General features: G+C 38.6%; 1 protein-coding gene across 1 annotated transcript in view; it reads right to left on the bottom strand.

The window, feature by feature from the left end:
* Positions 1 to 20,280, bottom strand: part of LOC306869178 (active breakpoint cluster region-related protein-like) — a 186,076-nt gene extending 165,796 nt beyond the window's left edge. The window contains exon 1 of the mRNA XM_079415817.1: positions 19,482 to 20,280. Coding sequence (XP_079271943.1) covers positions 19,482 to 20,130 — 649 coding nt within the window. The 5' untranslated portion in view covers positions 20,131 to 20,280. The remainder of the gene's footprint in view (positions 1 to 19,481) is intronic.
* Positions 20,281 to 20,485: the final 205 nt, after the last annotated feature.

Below are 20,485 nucleotides of genomic sequence, written 5' to 3'. Positions count from 1 at the left end.
GATAATTGAAAAAGGAAAAATAATTTAGGGAAGGGACTTGTTCGTAGCCAGTGGTTGTTGAATGGATTTTGAGATGTGGGTGTCGCACTGAAAAACAAAGGCAGATGAATGCGAGAATGTTTCGCAGACTAAATGACTGCTATACGTTACTAGAAAGAAGTCTGTCAGTTTGTCAGAAGACCAATAACATGCATGTTGATTCAGTAACTGCTCAGACTGATTTGTCAGTCTGATTCAAAGCTAACTTGTGACCAATTCTGATCACACTTTGATCAGTTCATTAATAGGAGTCATTTATTTTTTAACCTGACTACACTGCTTGTGCTGTATATGTAGGGATGCGCGGTATACCGATACTGGAAAAATACCGGTATATATTATATTTCAAACGGTACGATATCATAATTTTGCTCAATTCCGTATTTCATACGCTGCTGTTGCAAAATGCACCTGTAGGTGGCAGTGCTTCCCAAATTGCTGCGCAACCGGTAAATGTGACAACAGACCAATGCGATGGATCAAACAGATGAAACTCAGCGCACCCAAAATTAATAAATAAAGAGAACAGAAGTGAAATATGGCATTACTTTGGATAAAAAACAGATGACAAAGGTGAAGGAACTGACCTTACTGCACCTGTATGCAAGCGTTGCTATAGGCCTAAATCATGGTGCCACAAGAACACATCAAATCTTTTTAAGCATTTGTCGCTTGCTCATCCTGATCTTTTCAAAGAATTAAGAGATCGACAGGTGAGCGCATCATTCATAAATTCAGATTTGATTTGACCTTTTATTTACATCTGATCAACGCACATTCAGATGTAATACATTAAGCGCAAATGTGCATGTGAGACACGCTAGAATCAATGAAGTTTTGGTCACGTAATACATGCACTTGCATTCCATACAATCAAATTTTAATTGGATATGAATTGAGCAAGAGTTTTGCTATATTAATTTTAGTATCAATGATATTTAGGGAATGTTTCTGACGCGCTGCCGACCGCTAATATGAAGCAAGTGAGAGAGTGAGATTTATATTTAATGCTTTTTCTTTGGTTGAGTCTGAAATCTGAAAACAATCTGAGAGAGAGAAATAATAACATGATTTTGAATATTACTTTGACTGTTAGAATAACACTTTACAATAAAGCAACATTTGTTGCATCAATTGCACAGCTTCAGTGCTATTTTTTTTCTTCAAACTTCTTCAAAATGAAACCTATGTTTCCGGTAGTTTTTTTTTTAGGAGACATTTAGTTTGCACTATGTGTTTGCACTGAAAAGATAAGATTTGAATATATTTTCATCTTATTACTTCGATGTATAATATGTTTTTCTCCAACATCAAAATGTAACCTATGTTCCCTTTAGGTTTTTTGTTACAGTTTGATACAAAGGTATTAACATATGAATCTGTTTTTATTATTATTATTAATAATATGTATTTTTTTAATTCACTTATCTTTTGAGGCTGGTTATTTGTCACCTATGGTATCGATTTAGTATCGATACCGAGGTACTACATTCTGGTATTGTACCGAAGCCAAAATTATGGTATCGAGCCATCCCTATGTATATGTATGTTTTTGTGTGCAGCCCTGAGAACATGTACAATTTTTAATTTCATTCAGACTTTTAATTATGGGAAATTGTTCTTTTAGCACCAATGCTTATAGGTCATATGATGAGCTCGGAATACTTGCTTACGAGACTTTTAAAAAGAAAAGATTAAAATAATAAAAAGAAAATTACTTAAAAAAAAAAGGGGAAGTGGGCAACAGGAAATGTGCATAAAAAAATGTCTGCTCTTTCAACTACATTATGACACAACAGACCTAAGTCAGGGTAGCAGTGCCATATTTAAAGTCCACATGAACCATAAGTTGCTCCTGACTTCATTTCAGTATAGTGATGTATTTCCAACTGAAACTGAATATTGAATAGAGGCTGGGTTTTATTTTAGCACTTCTCCTCTTCATCTCTCACTCACAGCAAACTAACAGCTAGAGGGAAGTGATTACGAATATTTTGGCCAAGCCGTCAAACTGACGTCATGACAGAAGGAAGGCCATTCCAGAGCGGAAGCAAATGTTCAGATTTTGATTTAAGATTACTAAAACAAACAATTATTTTCATGGGAGTAACTTACATGGATTATTTGTTCACCTCAAGACTAGCGCTGTGTGTATTTAGTAAATCGTTTAAATTATGATTTTATGCTTTAATTGACAGGAATGAAAACGAGGCTGTGAGAGATAGAAGTACAGTGTTTCATGGATTTTACTGTTGTTTAACAACGTAGTGATTGTTCAACTGACATTTTTGAAAGTTTTGAATGTTGTTAGTTGTCAAAATGACATGTGATCTAGGACCAGAGCAGTGCATGCCATTGTAAGTCAATCCCTCACAGCCTCATTTTCATCCGTGCACATTTAATCAGGCTTCTACCTTGACTAAAGACCTATACCTGTGGATAAGTCTGTGGCTTTTTAAAGACTTTTCATTACTGTACAAATGAAGCTGGATTAAAGTCCTGTTAAATTACTAAAGATGTCATGCCCCTGACAGCCTGGTCCGATGACATAAATTGTGATGTCAGCCTAAATGCTCCTCAGGAATGTTTCTAAAAGCAATCGTCAGCTGCTAACACTCACTAATCATGCTCCAAAGTCGCTTGGTCATAGCACAGCTGTAGAAATCATTGTGCTCATTACCCAGCACGCGTATGAACAGTCTCACCCTCATTACATCCGCTTTGCAAATAGACGGGAAATCATCAAGCAAACAGGACAGACCAGTAAGCCGTGAGCAGATATGTCCCTTGGGTAAAACTGCATTGATGACAAGGTACATGCACGCAGACTGAACATGTGTACTTCAAACCTGCTATAAAGGTCAGAGAGATCAAAATGCTGAAAACTGCTGAAGAATTTTTTGTGCATCTAATCACAGTTTTCAAGATGGTCAGATTCCGATTGCTTTTGGCAGACAAGCTTTACCTTAAAAGAATTTACCATGATAAATAGCGCCTGACCTATTTTTATTTGCCGATTCTGCTAATATGTATCAAGCAGAGTGGACAATGGCTGATAATAACACTAATATATGCATAATACAGTTGAGATGAGATGTACGCAAATTTGTTAAATGAAAATGTATTCATGCAATATGACACAAATGCACAAACAATATTTTGGTAAGGTTTAGGGTTAGTTAGGTTAAATGGGTAATTTGCCTCTGGCACAAGGGCTTTTAATAAAACTTAACTTAACAAGAATGTCTCTGATTAAGCGATTGAGGTGTTTTGTAGGGGTGGGAATCTTCAGGCACTTCACAATCCAATCCGATTCCAATTCTGGGAGTCACGATCTGATTCCAAAACAATTCTTGATCTACATTTTTTCCCCCAATTAATTTTTCTGCTGTGAAAATACATCTTTACATTTGAACCAAAATTGCAGTTTCTATGCTTTTTGTTTATAGTTGGAATCTCTGTATGTCAGTACTGCCATCTTAAACAAAGGGGTGTGAATCTTCACTGGTTTCAGGATTCAATTAAATTATGATTATCATTATCAATTCAATATCACGATGCGTCACATTCTCAGTTTTCAATATTACTCCACATGGCTACATTTTCATTTAAATTTTATATCAAATTTATTTTGTGCAAAATTTACTTAATTTTTTTATTATATAAGCAGGCTACTTTTTAAAAAATTACTTATTAAAAATAAGTGTTCTTTAAGTACCCGAAAGTTTACAGACAATAGTTATGTTTTTTTCTTTTTTCCTCAGCATTATTGCCGTTTGATTATTACTGATGAGATCATAGACAGTGGCAGCTTTAACAGGCTGCATTCAGCTTTAACAGGCTGCATTCACACTAATGCACAGATCTATTTCGATATATCAGATGATTTGTCCTGCTCTGAAAACATAACTGACTATGTGTAGCCTACATCAATTTCATATAAAAGTACTCGAAAATGCAAGTGCATTTAACCGCAGCCGCAATCGAGCTTCAGGACAAACAAACAAAAAGCACACATGCAAGTTTCGTGCATCTAATAGTATTGCATTCCAAATGGCATAAATGAAAGCATATCTAAAGTAAAACACAGCGGGTGCAAGCACACACTGTCAAGCAATGTGCACGTGTCTCACAGCGCAAATTCTATGCAATGAAGCCCGCCGCGTCTCTAGCGCACAAGTGCCATATGCGGGGGAAAAAAACAAGCTCAGAATCGTTGAAGAGAGAATCGCAATGCATTGGAGAATCAATTTTTTCTCCCACCCCTAGTGTTTTGTTGTTGGATGTAATAATGAATATAGCAGTCATCATTAACTCCCGACATCTGAGCTGCTGAAGACGCAGAGGATTAACGTTACTTTCTCTTTGAAGGAAATGTGTCGATCCCCGATCTGCCTAAATGTGTCTATGTTCGCGCGAATCCTTCATGATCCAGCCTCACCTACAGAAGTGAGTATAAGGTTTTTTTTAATGAATATTTGCAAATCGCCTTTCCTAATAATGTGCAAGTTAAGTTAGCCAGTTTCACAGTTGAAGTTTACAGTCTGCTCGTCACTCCACGGAAGAGAGGGGCGGGGCCAGCAGAGCTCATTAGCCTTTAAAGCAACATGGACTAAAAAACAGCTTGCTGAAAACAGAGCTGATTTTGAGAGGATAAAAAAGGTGTTTTTTACACTACCATTGAGAAATTTTAACCAAAGTATGTCATAGACTTTTCATTAAGACCCTAAAGAATCATATCAACTTGTGGAAAATGGGCATTGAACAACATTTTAAAGGCAAACTTAAACTAAAAAATAACATACAGTGATACAAAAACTACACATCAAAAAGAAGAAACAGAACGACTCAAAAAATAATAAATAAATAACAAGCACCGAGTGCACCCCGTGGACATACATAAACTGAAATTTGGGAAAGGCGATACATGCACACAGAAGCGCCCCAAAGGGGACAGACAAAGTCCATGCAGCAATTTCAAATGGATCATCCGATGATCTGGGCTCTTCGAGGATGATGTGATTGTCTCCCAAATCCGATCAGAAAACAAAGTTCGTAAGTCACCACGGATATCCTTAGACCAGATAGTTGTTATTGACAATGGTCTGCATGATTGTTTGAGGAGAAAAGAGCAAACAACTGAAGCAGAAACAACAGAATTATAAGTGGTGAGAATTACTTTTTACAAGGGATGTACAGGCAATTATGTCAGCATTACCACTATTTCTGTCCAAAATGGAAACATTCAAATGTCTTCAACATCATCCTTCCACAAATGAGCTTTCTGGATCAAAGCAATGTCAACCTTTTTTCGTCGCAGTAGTTCTAAAAACTTTAACATTTATGGGGGCCTTTTAAACCATTGACATTACAACGTAGTATTAATTTCAGTCATTACTATCAAACAAATAAGTGAACTGAACAAATGAGAGAAAGTTATACCATTGCAAATGAATTAACTCAAGTCTGCCTTTAAAAACCCATTAACAAAGAAAACCCACCCCATAAAACTTTTACAGACTGGGGAGAAAACCCCAGGCTGCCGCCCTCCCCTGTCTTAATCAGTGACAGTAACATGACAGCCAGTACAAGTCTTTATAACACCGCTATTAACCCTATTATAAGAGAACAGAATAACTTCAAATTCACAGGAGTAATAAAAAAAAAAAAAATAACGAGGAAACAAACAAATAATTGAATCATGTACATTGAAAACTGTACATTAGTGATACCAAGTTTCCTAGCTTACATGAAGAACTGCCAGTAGACGATTGACACATGTAGTTCTAGATCAGTAAATCAGAATTCGAGTCACTCGATATTATCAAACCCTTATGCCACGTCCATCCCAGGAGAATGAGGAGCAGGGATGGAGCTCAGGAATTGACGCGCCTCGTCCGGTGAGTGCATTAGTTTGGTCTTGCTGTGTTTCATGACGATCTTCAGAGTAGCTGGATACTGAAGAAAGGTCTGTAGACCTGCCTCTTTCAATTCCTTCCGTATTGTACTGAAGGAGCTCCGCTTCTTTGCCGTCGCGGGAGAGAAGTCGGAGAAAAAGCTCAACATCGCACCATCATTTGCTTTCACAGGACCGCAGCGTCTTGCTTCATTTAGATTCAAATTCCTGTCGTTGTAGCGCAACAGTTTGATGAGAAACACTCGCGGTGTGGAGTGATCCGTTGAAGCTCTGGAGTAAACTCGATGCTAGCGTTCGATCTCCATATATCTGCCCGAAAGTGATGGGATCCAGATCAGTAGTGACTGTTTCAGAAAGCCAATTGGGTCATCCTTCTCGGCCCCTTCAGGTAGTCCCAGCAGGCGGAGATTACTGCGTCTGCTGCGGTCTTGTAAATCAGTCACTTGTTGCTCGAGGGCATGCAGACTCAGTGTGATCGCCGATAACTTTTTTCTGCTCTCTCTGTTCCCCGATTAAAAAGTCAACTTTACCGAGCATATATTCTGGATTGTAGTCATGTGAGATGTGGATTCGGTGCACATCACTGCTAATTCAGTCTTCAAAATGTCCTCAAATCTCTTTATAGTGACGCCATATTGTCTTCAATGTCATGTCGGCTCGGCCCGCCGCGGCCGCTGGTTTTGTTTTCTTCTTCATTGGCGAGGATAATGGTGAAAGGTAAGCGAGTTTCCGACTGTGTGACATCTCCAGACCCACGACAAACGAAAAAACTATCCCAAATGTAAGAAAAAAATATGAACAGCAGTAAAAGACAGTTATATACACGGAGCTCAGCTAACGTGCATCTTGGCTCAAGAAAGCGTCACGTGATCCCCCCGAATGACATCACATTTTGATTTACTATAGTTTTACAGCAGCAATAACTGTAATAAGCTATTATACTAACTGTACTACAGGGTTAAACAGCACTAAAACCACAGGAATAGCAAATAAAACATCCTTTATTGTGCAAGTGAATAGAACAGGATTCATGCCAGAACACTAAATCAATAAATCAGAATCCGATTTCAGCAGAATGGGTTTCCCGAATGCTTATCACAATCAGAGAGGTATCAAATGACTATGAACCGGCGGTGTGTTGGCCTTGAACAACAGACAACGTTGTCTCTACGGTTAAGGAGGAAGAGCCTTTGAGGATAACACTGCAAAGCTGTTAACACTAGGGCTGTATACCTTGGAGAACCTGGCGATACGATACATACCTCGATACACAGGTCACGATTCGATACGTACCTCGATACAGAGCTGTCTCGATACGATTTGATACAATGTGACACGATTCGATACGATTCAATAAAAATACATGGGCCAGAGCCAATTAGTTAATGCTGAACACATTTACTCAACAAACAGAACTCTGCATTTTTCTTCAATTTATTGAAGACAAAAGTGCATTATAACAAAGTGCATTTTGCTTAAATATTTGCAACTTTAAGTGCTCTGATTAATTGTACACAAATTGTATTAATCTGGAAATTACCACAAGTCAACATTTAACTTTCCAAGGGTACAGGTTCCAAGGTACGTTTTTTTTTTTTTTTTTTTTTGAGGGGGCAGGAAATATAAGATATTCTTCATCCTGCCTCCTTTTCATCATGGTTTTATAAATTATATGAATGAGGATGATGAAGTAAGTTTTGTGGGGAAAAAAAAAATATCCATGAATGAAATAAACAAACATTACATTACAGTCTGAGCTCACACAAGCACAAAATCTTCTTCTAATTATTCTTAACTTCTTATTAAATCTTCTTATAATTCTTTTTTGTGACACCATGTACTGCCATAACATATTTCACTATGAAATCACTTAAATGCTACATCTTGCTTTAACATTTTCCATGAGTTTTTTGAAACTCGCGGGCGCCGCTGCGCCCCCTAATGGCTGGGCGGAGTATCGATACTAAGGGCTAGAATATCGATACTGTATCTTTTTTTATTATATCGGTATGTATCTAAGAATCGATATTTTGAGCACACCCCTAGTTAACACTGTGGTAAAGGCTTTGAGGTGTCGATGGTGCTGAATGAATTATGGGGTAAATCTATGGCATGACACAGCAGGAAATGAGATGTCTCTTGAACTTGATATGGTTTTCTTTGTTCGCAGTTGCAGAGCTGCAAAGTGTTGCTGATGCATGTGCAGAAATATTGCAGACCATCCTAACCAGTTGACATACACCATACAGTACAAAAGTTCTCTCCCCACACACACACACACACACACACACACACACACCTGTTCACATTTTGTCCACGCACTTCACCCATGGACTTAAGAAAGGGTCTGATATACTTGATATCTTAGTTACATACATTATTACAGCCTGATCAACATGGTAACACCAGAAAGTTAGAAAGCCAGAGTCACTACTATATGTCACCATTAAAAACTACAAGAAAATAGTTTCTAGGTTTGGGTTATCAGTTTAAGGGATCCAGTAAAGATTCAAAGATCAGGATGGTTTACTACTAGTAGGGATGTAACCATTCACTCAACACACGATTTTGAGTTCACAATTCGATTCACGATTTTATTAGATTTTTTTACTAAATGAGATTTAAGACAAATTATAAATTAAATGCGTCCTTTTATTATTGCTTGGACAAAATGCAACACGTTTCTTTGTGAAATTGAAATATATTACTATAATATACTAATATAGCACTTGCATATCATTGCTCTTATGTTGGTTTTGATTGTCCTATTCTCATTTGTAAGTCGCTTTGGATAAAAGCCTCTGCTAAATAACAAAATGTAAATATCATGTAAATGTAAATAAAACTAAATTGAAATTTTAAAACAAGCTCCAAATCAAATAAATAAGTAACAAATAAAATAAATATAAACAAAATAAGGCTTTGGATGTGCTCTTTCCATTTAAAATTAGAGGAAACCACGACCAGGGCTCTAGACTGCATTTGCGACCATTTTTTGAGAATGTGCGAGTAAAAATTTGGCATGGTCGCACTTGTGCGAGTGCATGGTCTGCGCTGCTCCAAAGCGTCTGCTTCGTGGGTAGAGCCTGGTTTATACTCACTGCGTCAGCACGAGCGTGAAGGTGCGCAATGGAGGATTTGGTTTTCAAACAGCCAGTTTAGTTTGACTTTTCTTTTTGAAAAGCTTGTTATCTTTGCTGTTTACCTCACGTTACGGTATGGAGGCTTTCCTTAATTTTTATTATTATTATTTATTTGATTCCTCAGTGTTTGCTAAGCATTCTGTAATTTATTAGTCGGTAGCCTATATAACAGCACGTGATGTGTCCTATGCCATGCCTCATCTTATTCGTTTTTGTTAATAAAGGTTATGTAGGCTAGTTTGTCATTGTAGCCTGCAGTTTTATTGTTGTTGTGCTTTTTAATTAAGAATAACAATGAATCCATCTTTTGCTTTAGTCTTAAAAAGTGAAAGGTGTATAGATAAGCAAAACAGACAATTATCTTTTCTTATAAAACGTGACACCAAGATCGCGAATTTGAAAGTGAAAGCGCACGAAAAGAGGAATTTGTTCACAAAATTTAAATCAACATTTTTTCTTCAGTATTATTTGTGAACACTTTCGTTACCATATAACTATAAACTATGATAAAAGTTCATCAGCATGCATTGATTAATCAAATGTTGTAGCAAAATAATACTAATAATAATAATAAATTGCGACCAAATTATGTGCTTGTGCGGCCAACTGAGAAAGTTAGTAGCAAAAGAGCGACCAGTGGGAAGAATGAGTCTAGAGCCCTGACTGCATTTTAATCATGATCCAAACAAAGATCATACATGCAACATGAGCAGTTTTTAATCTAAATTAGATTATATTATTTCAAAATTTGAAGTAAAATCAGAATGGTCTGACTTCAGTTTTGTGAAACTACTGTATACATTAAAATGGTTAGAGAGTCAGACTCGTAATCCAAAGGTTGTGGGTTCGAGTCTCAGGTCCGGCAGGGATTGTAGGTGGGGGGAGTGAATGTCCAGCGCTCTCTCCACCCTCAATACCACGACTGAGGTGCCCTTGAGCAAGGCACCAAACCCCCAACTGCTCCCTGGGTGCCCACTGCTCCGGTTGTGTGTTCACGGTGTGTGTGTGTTCACTGCTGTGTGTGTGCACGCTGGATGGGTTAAATGCAGAGCACGAATACTCTGATTAGAACGAATACGGCAGTATGTCACTTCACTTCACGAACTGAAACAGCAGACGAGCTGAATAAGACGCAGATGCAGATTCCTTGCTTTCTGCTGTAAACAAATCAGCGCTGCACTTATGAACTTTAATATGCATTATACAGAGGCAAGATGAAAAGAAAAAATACCATCTAAACTTTTCTAAAGACAGTAAGTTCCCCTCAGCTTGTGAGCGAGAGGGTATGAGACAGCTCAGCTTTGGTTTAAAACAGTTACATATTTGTTATCGCTAACGAAGTAACGTTAGGCCTTCAACATCATGATGTCTATCAGCCATCGGCGATGGACGATGGCATCGTCTATCGGCCAAACCCTATATGGCAAACGCGCGGGGGGAGGGCTGAGCTCATTCGGAACTACAGCAGCCCAGAGGGAAGCGTCAGCGGGTGTTAACGAGAAAACGATTATCATTCAAACAAGTCCACGTAAACTACACATTCGAGTTAATCGGGGAAAAAAAAAAATGATTTATCGCCCAGCCCTAACCAAAACTATAACAATAATGACACAGAGCAACAACATCTCTTCCTTTTTTTTACCAGATGATAAACGATAAAAACACTTACAGCCAATCAGAATCCATCCTGCTTTAAAGAGCTTGAGAGTTAAAGTGGTAGACAACATAACAGCAGTGAAAGCTTCGAATAAACATAACGTTTTCATCCTTTGGCTAACATAGTATTAACAGTTATCTTTCTTGGTATAAACAAGATCTTAAAATTAAGCACCGGTCTCTCTTTTCTTCTTCAGCATTCTATTTTACTTGGAAATAAATCACAAAGTTGGGTGCAACATCCAGTTCAAGCAGACTTTAAAAGCTTTTAATAGACAGGACAGATGGAGGGAGAGAAAGAGAACAAAAATGTCTTTCATGCAGCCATTATGCAACAGCTTGTTTTCTGCCCAGATACTATGACGCATTAGAGCAAATCAAAATAAATGAATTTCTACACACATCCGCAAAGCTTTTGAGACCACAATATATTTTATCTCTCTACAAACAGACACATGCTCCCACAGATAACAGATATCAATAAAGAAAATCTGACCAACCTATGGAACTGTGAACAAATAAAAGTGGAGGTTACAGACAATTATTTAAGAAATAATAATTTCTTCACCTTTAGAACAGTAGAATGTGAACAGTTAATTCAAGACTATTCTACTTTTATACAGAGCTGTATTTTAATACATTTTTTTCTTTAGTTTAATATAGTTATCAAAACTTAAAGTTTAAATACAAAAACTTAAATTATGTTATTTGCATAGTATTTGACAGCATATCTAAAAGATGTTTAGAGGTCAAAAGGTCAGGTTGTAGGATGAACCGTGGGGCGATCTGTTAAACTAATAAACCTATTTTTTTTAAATGTTAAAATAATTCTCTAATAAATATCTTTATTAGAAGAGATAGTTTTGACAGAGACTTTTGTTTGTCTGAGACACTGATTCTAGTTGGTCATATCCCCTAAAGTCTTTCTCTTTCACACACACAGTTCATGCACAGGCTTGGCACGCAGTGCGGAGTATTTGCTTCTTTAACCAGCTCTGTAGAAACATGCCTCAACAGGCAAAACATTTCACATGAAAGCATGACAGGAAAAATCAAGGAAAAAATCACGTATTTCACTGAGGCATTTTTTATAACGGACTAAAACAGGTTTTATTGTTTTACACTCTTCTGTTACACAACTCCCTCAACTCTCATGTTGTTTTCTGGTTATTTTGACAGGATTTTTTTCAAAAATGACAGATCTACGAAAAATTGCTTGCAAATTTCTTATTATGCTATATTATTATCAAATACTGGATTCAATCTTTTTTACTTAGACATAATAGAGGTTTTGTATTCCTTTTTAGAACTGATTGATAGTAGGCCCGTTTTTGAGTGAATTTTGCCAAAATTACCCACAAATAAAGTCCCCCCCCCCACTCATGCATAGGCTCAGATTAATGAGACCTGTGATCAATAAATTCCAAAACAAAATTATACCAAGCCTGTTGAATGAATGAAAATTAATCCAAGATTTGTTGATAATATAGCGTTATGACCCTGAGACTTGGAGCATACATCTCTGTGTGTGTGTGTGTGTGTGTGTGTGTGTATATATACTCTAAAAAAAAATGCTGGGTTAAATACAACCCAGCACTGGGTAAAATATGGACAAACCTGCTAAACACCTTAACCTGATATAAGGACCACCCCAAACACTCATCCTCTGCCTTCGTGCCTTGTTGACATTGTGCTTCATGCCATTGTGTTTCTCTTCGCCTTTGTTCATTTCATCGTCATTTGGATGGGAAAGAGTGTTGTGCCAGAGGAAGATTTTTAGTATAGTCAAACTGTGTGTGTGTGTGTGTGTGTGTGTGTGTGTGTGTGTGTGTTTGTTACTGTAATCCTAACTTCTGATTCTTCAGGTTTTCTGACCATTGCCTGTTTGACTACGATTCTCATTTTGAGACTTTGTTTGTAAAACTTCTTGTAAATATACTCTTTCCAAATTAAGGGATGCAGGGGGTTTGATGCCAATTTATTTGTATATCTTTTTCACTTTGTTTACGGTTAAGGGAGTTAGGGAAGTTAAGCTGTTTTTAGGGCCCGAGCACCGCTAGGGTTGGGCTGATAGACGAAGCCATCGTTGATGGCTGACAGACATTACGACGTTGAGCCAGCATCGTGATTCCTTCCCCCTACCCCCTCTTCCGCAATCCGTCGCATCCCAATTCCGTGTTCTGAAAGGAAATCAAGTATCCTACGGAACCCCTAAGGGGAATAAATAGCCTACGAGATGGGAGGATAAAAAAATTAAAATTATATTTTCTCTCGCAATTATATTGTTGGGTAATTATACTGTATATAAATTGCGGGCATCAGGGAACCGCTACTAATATGCAGGACACTGAAACCGCTTTCGAATGTGCGCTCTTATTTTACTTCCACTTTAGAAATTCACGATCACATGGACTCTATACTACGGAGCAGCAGTACCATACATTTTAGATGTTTATTATTTGATGTTTGTCGGTGGTGCTCAGTCTCTGCAAATCATTCGCCATTGTCTTATCAGTCATCTCTCCTTACTCTGTGTATGTGGTAAGTGAACTTTCATGTACTGTAATGTAACAGGCTGCTAGCAAGCGGCTAACCATGTCCCTTTAGTGGCTCCATAAAACGCGTTATTTGTTTTCCGTGCGTTTCTGCATATGGATTCACGCATCGGGCACACCCCTAACCCTGCCCCCCGATGTCATCGTCCATCATGATGTTTTACTGTAGACATCGCCCAACCCTAGCGAGGACCCTATTGGAATTGCTCAGATTCTTCTTCTCCAAAATGAATCACATTTTTGAGGGCCTAAACATGCTCGAAAACTCATGAAAATTTGCACACATGCCAAAAGTGGTAAACATTTACATTTTATATAGGTTTCAGAAGTGGGTGTGGCAAAATGGCTCAATAGCCCCACCTTTAAAATTTCATTGAAGTGCCTCTTGAGCTATGTTCCACATACATGTATGAAATTTGGTAGACACATGTAACATCAATGCCTACAAAAAAGTCCCCCCAGTAAAAAGTGCGAAACCCAACAGGAAGTCTGTTATTTTTAATTTTCTCTGCAAGTTTTATGTCGTTTTGCCATTTTCAGGCGTTGTATTTAAAGGCAGGGTATGCAATTTTTCAAAAACGTTTTAGAAAACCGAGTCGGGGCCGAGTCCCAAAACAAACTTGTAGCCAATCAGCAGTAAGGGGTGTGTCTACTCGTGATGTGGAGGAGAGAGCGTTCAGTGAACAGCCGAGCCGAGCGACAGAAAGATAGAGATGGTGGATAAAAAAAACAAAAGAGGAAAACATCTGCGGAATGATAAGGCAAGAAGTAGGACCCGTCTAAATATCGGATCAGCCTTCCAGCGCTGGAGAGAGCTCAAGGAGCGGAAGGCCTGCAATTGGATGCCGAGGTTGCTTTGTTTCTTCTCGATAGGTGAGTAACACCGTGTACACCGGACAACAGCTAAAATCTGCCTACACTGGACGCGTGTATTTCAACCGAGAATGTAGTTGTTTAAAACTCAAATCTGCAGTTGATTTATAAAAACAGCGTCTATTTGAAAATGTGCTTCGCCGATTTCGGAGCTGTGAGCTCCACGTGACCACCGGGAGCTCAGTGCTCATGTACCCCGAAGAGAGGAGCATAACCTCGGCTAGTCCTTCTGACATTTGCCCTTGGCTCTGATGTCTCTTTAGTGGATAAACATAAGATATAATTCGTTTTGGGTAAATCTAACGGGTAATCTTTGGTCTTTATTCTATTGTTCTATTAATATGTTTAAATGAAAACGAAAAGAGGCAATGTTTGATATATTTCGTCTGTAAATACAGTGAGGAAGATTGCAGCAGCCAAGGTGAGCTGACTGATGTTATCAAGTTCTAACTAATCGTTGCCTGGATTGCGTAGGCTACATATATGTGGGACGGATCTATCAAAATAGGGGCGAGACCCTTTTGGGGTAGGGGCGTGTTTGTTTTGGTTTCAAATAACATTGGCTTCCAGAAAATGCTTACCCTACCTTTAAACGAACTCCTGCTAGAGATTTACATAGATCAACACCAAATTTGGTCAGTCTAATTTAAAGCCCTTTGTGACGTTAAATTTCGAAGATCTTGAGTTTTTGTTGAAGGGCGTGTCCGTGGCGGCCTGACAAACTTCAATGTTTCGCCATGATAAAGGAAGATGTTATAATTCAGGAATACAATGTCCGATCCACACCAAACTTCACATGTTTGATAAGAGTCCTGTCCTGAACACATGCCCATATTCAGTTATAGTCATAGCACCACCTGCCTCCTGCCTTTTTGATGTTAAACTACGAAGATCTTGAATTTTTGTTAAAGGGTGTGTCCTTGGTGGCCTGACAAAGTTTGATGTTTCGCCATGGGAATTGTAGCTCAGCCATACAATGTCCGGTCTGCCCCAAACTTCCCACGTTCGATAAGAGTCCTGGTCTGAACACATCTAAAGTCCAATATTCCGTTATTATCATACCATATCATATTATCAATCCTTTTCAAAGAAAATAAAGGATTTTTGTTTGTTTTGTTTTTTTTATTTACTGGTGTCGAGACCCAGTTCTCTCTTTCTGTTACAGCTGACCCCTAATAGGTCATAACAATAGCAGAATAGAGATTTACAAGCACTTTTTAAAAGGCTGGTCATTTTTAACCTAGAACTATAAATTAGAATTTGATGATGATCGGAAAAGGAACTTAAATCTGGAATCAAAGTAAGGTCTGTATTGCTACTACCCTATAATGTGCGTATACAAATGTACACCAAAAGAGTGATGTGCTGAGCTTCATGCCTACACTGTAAAAAAAAAAAAGTTGAGCCAACTTAAAATTAAGGCAACCAGATTCAGCAGATTTTTGAGTTTTCTCAAAGATTTTTCAAGCTGGTAGCCTTAAAATTTTAAGTTGGCTCAACTTGTTTTTTTTTTTTTTTTACAGTGTCTATAAGTTTGTAAACTTATGAAGCAGGCAGCTGTCTTCCTGCAGATGAGGAGCTAGTGAGATCTTGAAACTGAAACATCACAAATGAAATCCAACAGTCTGTGAAGTTGCTATGAACATCCTAACCACATATTTTTTGGTCATTTTCATGTTTGATCCAGCTGCATCCTGCCCAGGCAGCAGTGCAAACAAACTTTTGACTAGGTTGTTGGAGCTTATGTCAACTAGACTGTGATGTAAGTGTCTTGTCTACTTTATAACTGAAACAAAAAAAAAAACTGGTGCATACTTGAGACATAAAAACTACACAGAATGAACCTGATCTCATTTAAAACTGAAACTACACAGAGCCTTTTCAAAGCCTTCAAGGCTTTATAAAATCGACTGATAATTAGGTCAAAAGATGTGCTTAACCAATTGCAATAGTCGGGCTGAGGCTAATTATAAACTCAAACTGTTTCAAAGTATTGGGTAGAAACATCAGTTTCAAAGGTAAATCAGCTTCACTAAATCTTGATTTTCACATGCTCAACAATGGACTATATAAAATGGTATTTCCTTTTAAAGAGCCATATATGCTAAACCCACATTGTGAACTACATGGTAAATGTAAAACTGACAGGAAGTCAGAGAACATTTAGTATTTACACAACTAGAAAAAGATACTACTAGGCAGTAGGCACTACCTATCAAACCAAAGATTCGCTGTATAAAAAAGTACCACTGCTGAGCAAAAAGAATTAGAAAAGTAAAAATATGCAACATGACCAAATTATGATTATATTGTTCTCCCTATTGTTCTCTTCTCATTTAAAAAAACACTACTGCTTCCCTGCTCATGAAAACGGTCATGTGGTGCGACCAATAAAGTAATGTGGTCCAAACGACACATCAAATAATCCTGTGCATCAAGATCAATAAATTTCTTAAAATATCAGATAATTTGACTTTTAAGCCAAGGTAAGTTCAGGTTGTTAAATGTCATTTGGTGCAAGTCCTCTAAAAATTTAATGATATTTATAAAATGATGATCTGTGTAAAAAAAAAAAAAAAAAAAATTCTTAAACTGTTTAAAAACTTTAACATACATGTACAAAACATATGACATTCTGTGTACAAACAGACATGAAATATAGTAAATACTGTTTCTAAACAAGAACAAACAACCAGCTATAAAATGTCATTTGTACGGTGTACGAACATCATCCATTATCACTGCATTTTAAAAAGTCCCATCTCATTTTAAAACCAAACTTGCGCCCTTGATGGAAATGAACATGATATGGATATGGTCAGTGGTTCTCTAACACTTCCTAAGCGTTTATCTTCATCACCCACACATCCTCTCCAGAGGCCCAGATGTTCTTTGCCTTCCAGCCCACTGCAGCACAATCAAGCCCAATCCCTGATTATCCCATATTAAATGAACCGGATCAGTCCACCAAACTGTCACAGACAAAGTCTAATAGAGCAAGTAATGTGCATGCTAACTTCACTGACAGTCCAGATAAGTGAAGTGACACTAATGGAGGTGTTATGTTTTCATTGTACCACAATGAAACATCTCTGCAATACTAGGAAACTAAATTGTTCGCCTGGATAGATACTTCTTATCCACTTAAGAATGAACACTCAAATGCGGTGGTGTACGCTGCAGAAAAGGGTTGCAGACAGTTCTGCTTATAGGATAGCAGAAGGAAAAGATGCCAAATGCAATTGCTAAATAAATACAATGATTTGTGTTGTTGACAAAGGCTATGCACCCAGTCAGACTGCATTTTGGCAAGAATTTTACAGATTTAATTATTTAAGGATGTTTTTGTTGATGTTTGCACAATGTCACCCAGCACAACATCAAATTTATTATAATATTTGTCCTGAGTCACACCATTAGCCAAATGCTTCCTTAAACTAACAAATATACAGTCTAGAATGATGTTGCCCTAGCACAATTTTAAAGTAAATAAAGTTTGGGGTTGGGATCTGGCCTTTGATCAGCAAAAAAGTTATGCATAGACTTTTACGCAGATGGGTCAAAGACAGTAGCAACATATGAGTGTGTCTCAGAGCAGCATGTGCAGTTCCATCAGATTTGGTGCCTCTTCCTCTTTCCTGTTTTAGTGTCATAGCAGGGTTTTTTAAAAGAGAGTCGAATCGGATAAAACTCGTATCTATGTCACAGAGGTGTTGTGAGAGCAAATAATGGACATTCGGCAGATCATATTGAAAGTGAAGTGAAAGTGAAGTGACATACGGCCAAGTATGGTGACCCATACTCGGAATTCACGCTCTGCATTTAACCCATCCAACATGCACATCCACAGACACACACAGCAGTGAACACACACACAGCAATGAACACACACACCGTGAACACACACCCGGAGCAGTGGGCAGACATTTATGCTGCGGCGCCCGGGGAGCAGTTGGGGTTCGGTGCCTTGCTCAAGGGCACCTCAGTCGTGGTATTGAGGGTGGAGAGAGCGCTGTATTCACTCCCCCCACCAGCCCGAGACTCAAACCCGCAACCTTTGGATTACGAGTCCGACTCTCTAACCATTAGGCCACGACTTTCCCTATTGTGAGATACTTACATAAGTTCTGACGCTTTGATACATTCTGCATTTAACTGATAAAACTGTCCGAAGAGACAGCAAGAATGGACAACAAATGACAATCAAGCATTAAAGCCAACATGATTTTTAGTGGATGAAGTCAGTTCTCCTCAAGTTTCCACAGGTGTCCTAGAACTACCACAGGTATAGTTTATCATATACGAAAAAGATCTGTCTGACAACAAGGAAGTATCCAAATAATTTTTTTGGCTTAATTTTGAAATGTACATATATTTTTATACAATTTAATTAAACAATATTACAAAAGCGTAATAGTGTTATTGTGAATATCACTACGGCTGTGATGTGAATGTAGCCTTGTTGATATTCAGTATGACAGCATGACAGTGTGGGATATTTGAGTTTTATAGAACTGTTCTATAAATGTCAAATAAATGTTCAGTAACCAACCACCAACCAAAACAGCTTCTAAATAAACCAGTCATATTTGTCAACAAGCTGCACTCTGACTGAAAGCTGGACTGGATCATAAATGAGTGGAATGGAGCAACAAAGATTATATTTCCTCCCTAGTAAAAGAACTCCACTATAGGAGCTTGTACAGGCCATTGTAAACAATCAATCTACAATACTATGGTTAAAATATTAAAATGCAAGTAACTTCAATTTGAAAAGATCAAGCAATGACTATTCACACAAAAATGAACATTTTCTTAAAATTGACCCTTAGGCCATTCAAGAAGTTTAGCATTAGATCACTTGCTCACCAATGAATGCTCTGCAGTGACTGGTATGGTACAAACATGCAGCTTTTTGCTTTGAGGTTAATTAATGGACTGGAGTTGTGAGGACTACTAGTGGATTATTGTGATGCTTCTATCAGCTGTTTGCGCTCTCATTCTGACGGCACCCATTCACTGCAGAGGATCCATAGGTGAGCAAGTGATATAATGATACATTTCTCCAAATCCGTTTCAATGAAGAAACAAACTCGTCTTGGATGGCCTGAGAGGGAGTATATTTTCAGTACATTTTTCCTAACAAAGTCCTGGAACACACATTCCCAAAATGTTTCAAAAGACTGACATTTGAGAAGTGATGAACAGTGGCAGCTGACATTCCTCCTGAAGAGGACTTCTTTAAAGGTGATAAGAAACTGGTATGGTAGGAGTTCTGAGTTGTTAAGTCTGCCCTACCTGCAGAGGAGTCGTCGTCATGGTCGGAGCTCAGGTATCCGTCAGGTGTGCTGCGTCCAGACCCGTGAGAGCCGCGGAGCGGAGTGCCATCATCCGAGTCCAGCTCTCGACTCAAGCGGACGCGAGGATTCAGCAGCTGACTCTCGCGGACGATACCCTTTGGGTTGAGTATGTTTTTTCGCAGAAAGTTTTCGTTGAGCTCCACGTCCTCGAACTCGTGGTCACTGTCCTGCTCGTTTATCCTTTGCTCGGCAACGCACCGGGAGATGTCGCGCGCCGCCGAGTGTTCTCGCGGATTTTCGGGCTTCTTCCGAGGAGGGACGAGGATGGGTTTACCTGTCTTGCTGCCCCGGACGAAAGGCTCGTCCCCGCCTTTGCTCTCTGAGTCGCAAGGACTATCCTTCTTTGTATCTGCCTTGTTGCACCGTCTCTCAAAGTCACAAGTTTTCTTCTTCTGCGCGATAGTGGTCTGCAGGTAGATCACCTTGAACTTCTCCTCCGAGAGAGCCTGCTGTAACACTTTCAGGTTGCCTTTGCATTTCTCCAGCTCTGCCTCTATGTCCTCCACCGAGCTGAGGTTCATCACGGGCGCTTCACCGTCGGCAAACTCATTCCTCCAGTGCTTCTCAAATTCCGCCTGTTCCCACATTGTCAAAGCAGGCTGGGGGGGGAGTCCTTGAATATGTCTCGTTCCTGCTTGGGTTCACGGTCTCAAACGCCTGTTGTTAAGTAGCGACTGTTCATTTTCTCTTTAGCGTATATCCACTCACTCACTCTCACCACATATCAGTTTACAACTGAAAAAAACTTTCAGCTTCCGCTACATTGGAAAGTCGTGACGTCAGCTGGACACGGAGCCAATCAGGTCCGTTAGCCAAAATCCCAGCCTGTGGTTGCTTTTTTACACCCCATTGATGCCCCACCTGTTGAGTAAACATGCGTTTACCTATTAATATACATTTCCGTTCAGTGCAAATAAATGTACTGCCCAATGTAAATAAAAT

The sequence above is a fragment of the Barbus barbus genome (assembly GCF_936440315.1).
Source record: "Barbus barbus genome assembly, chromosome: 5".
NCBI lineage: Eukaryota > Metazoa > Chordata > Actinopteri > Cypriniformes > Cyprinidae > Barbus > Barbus barbus.
This window is presented reverse-complemented; position numbering and strand designations above follow the sequence as displayed.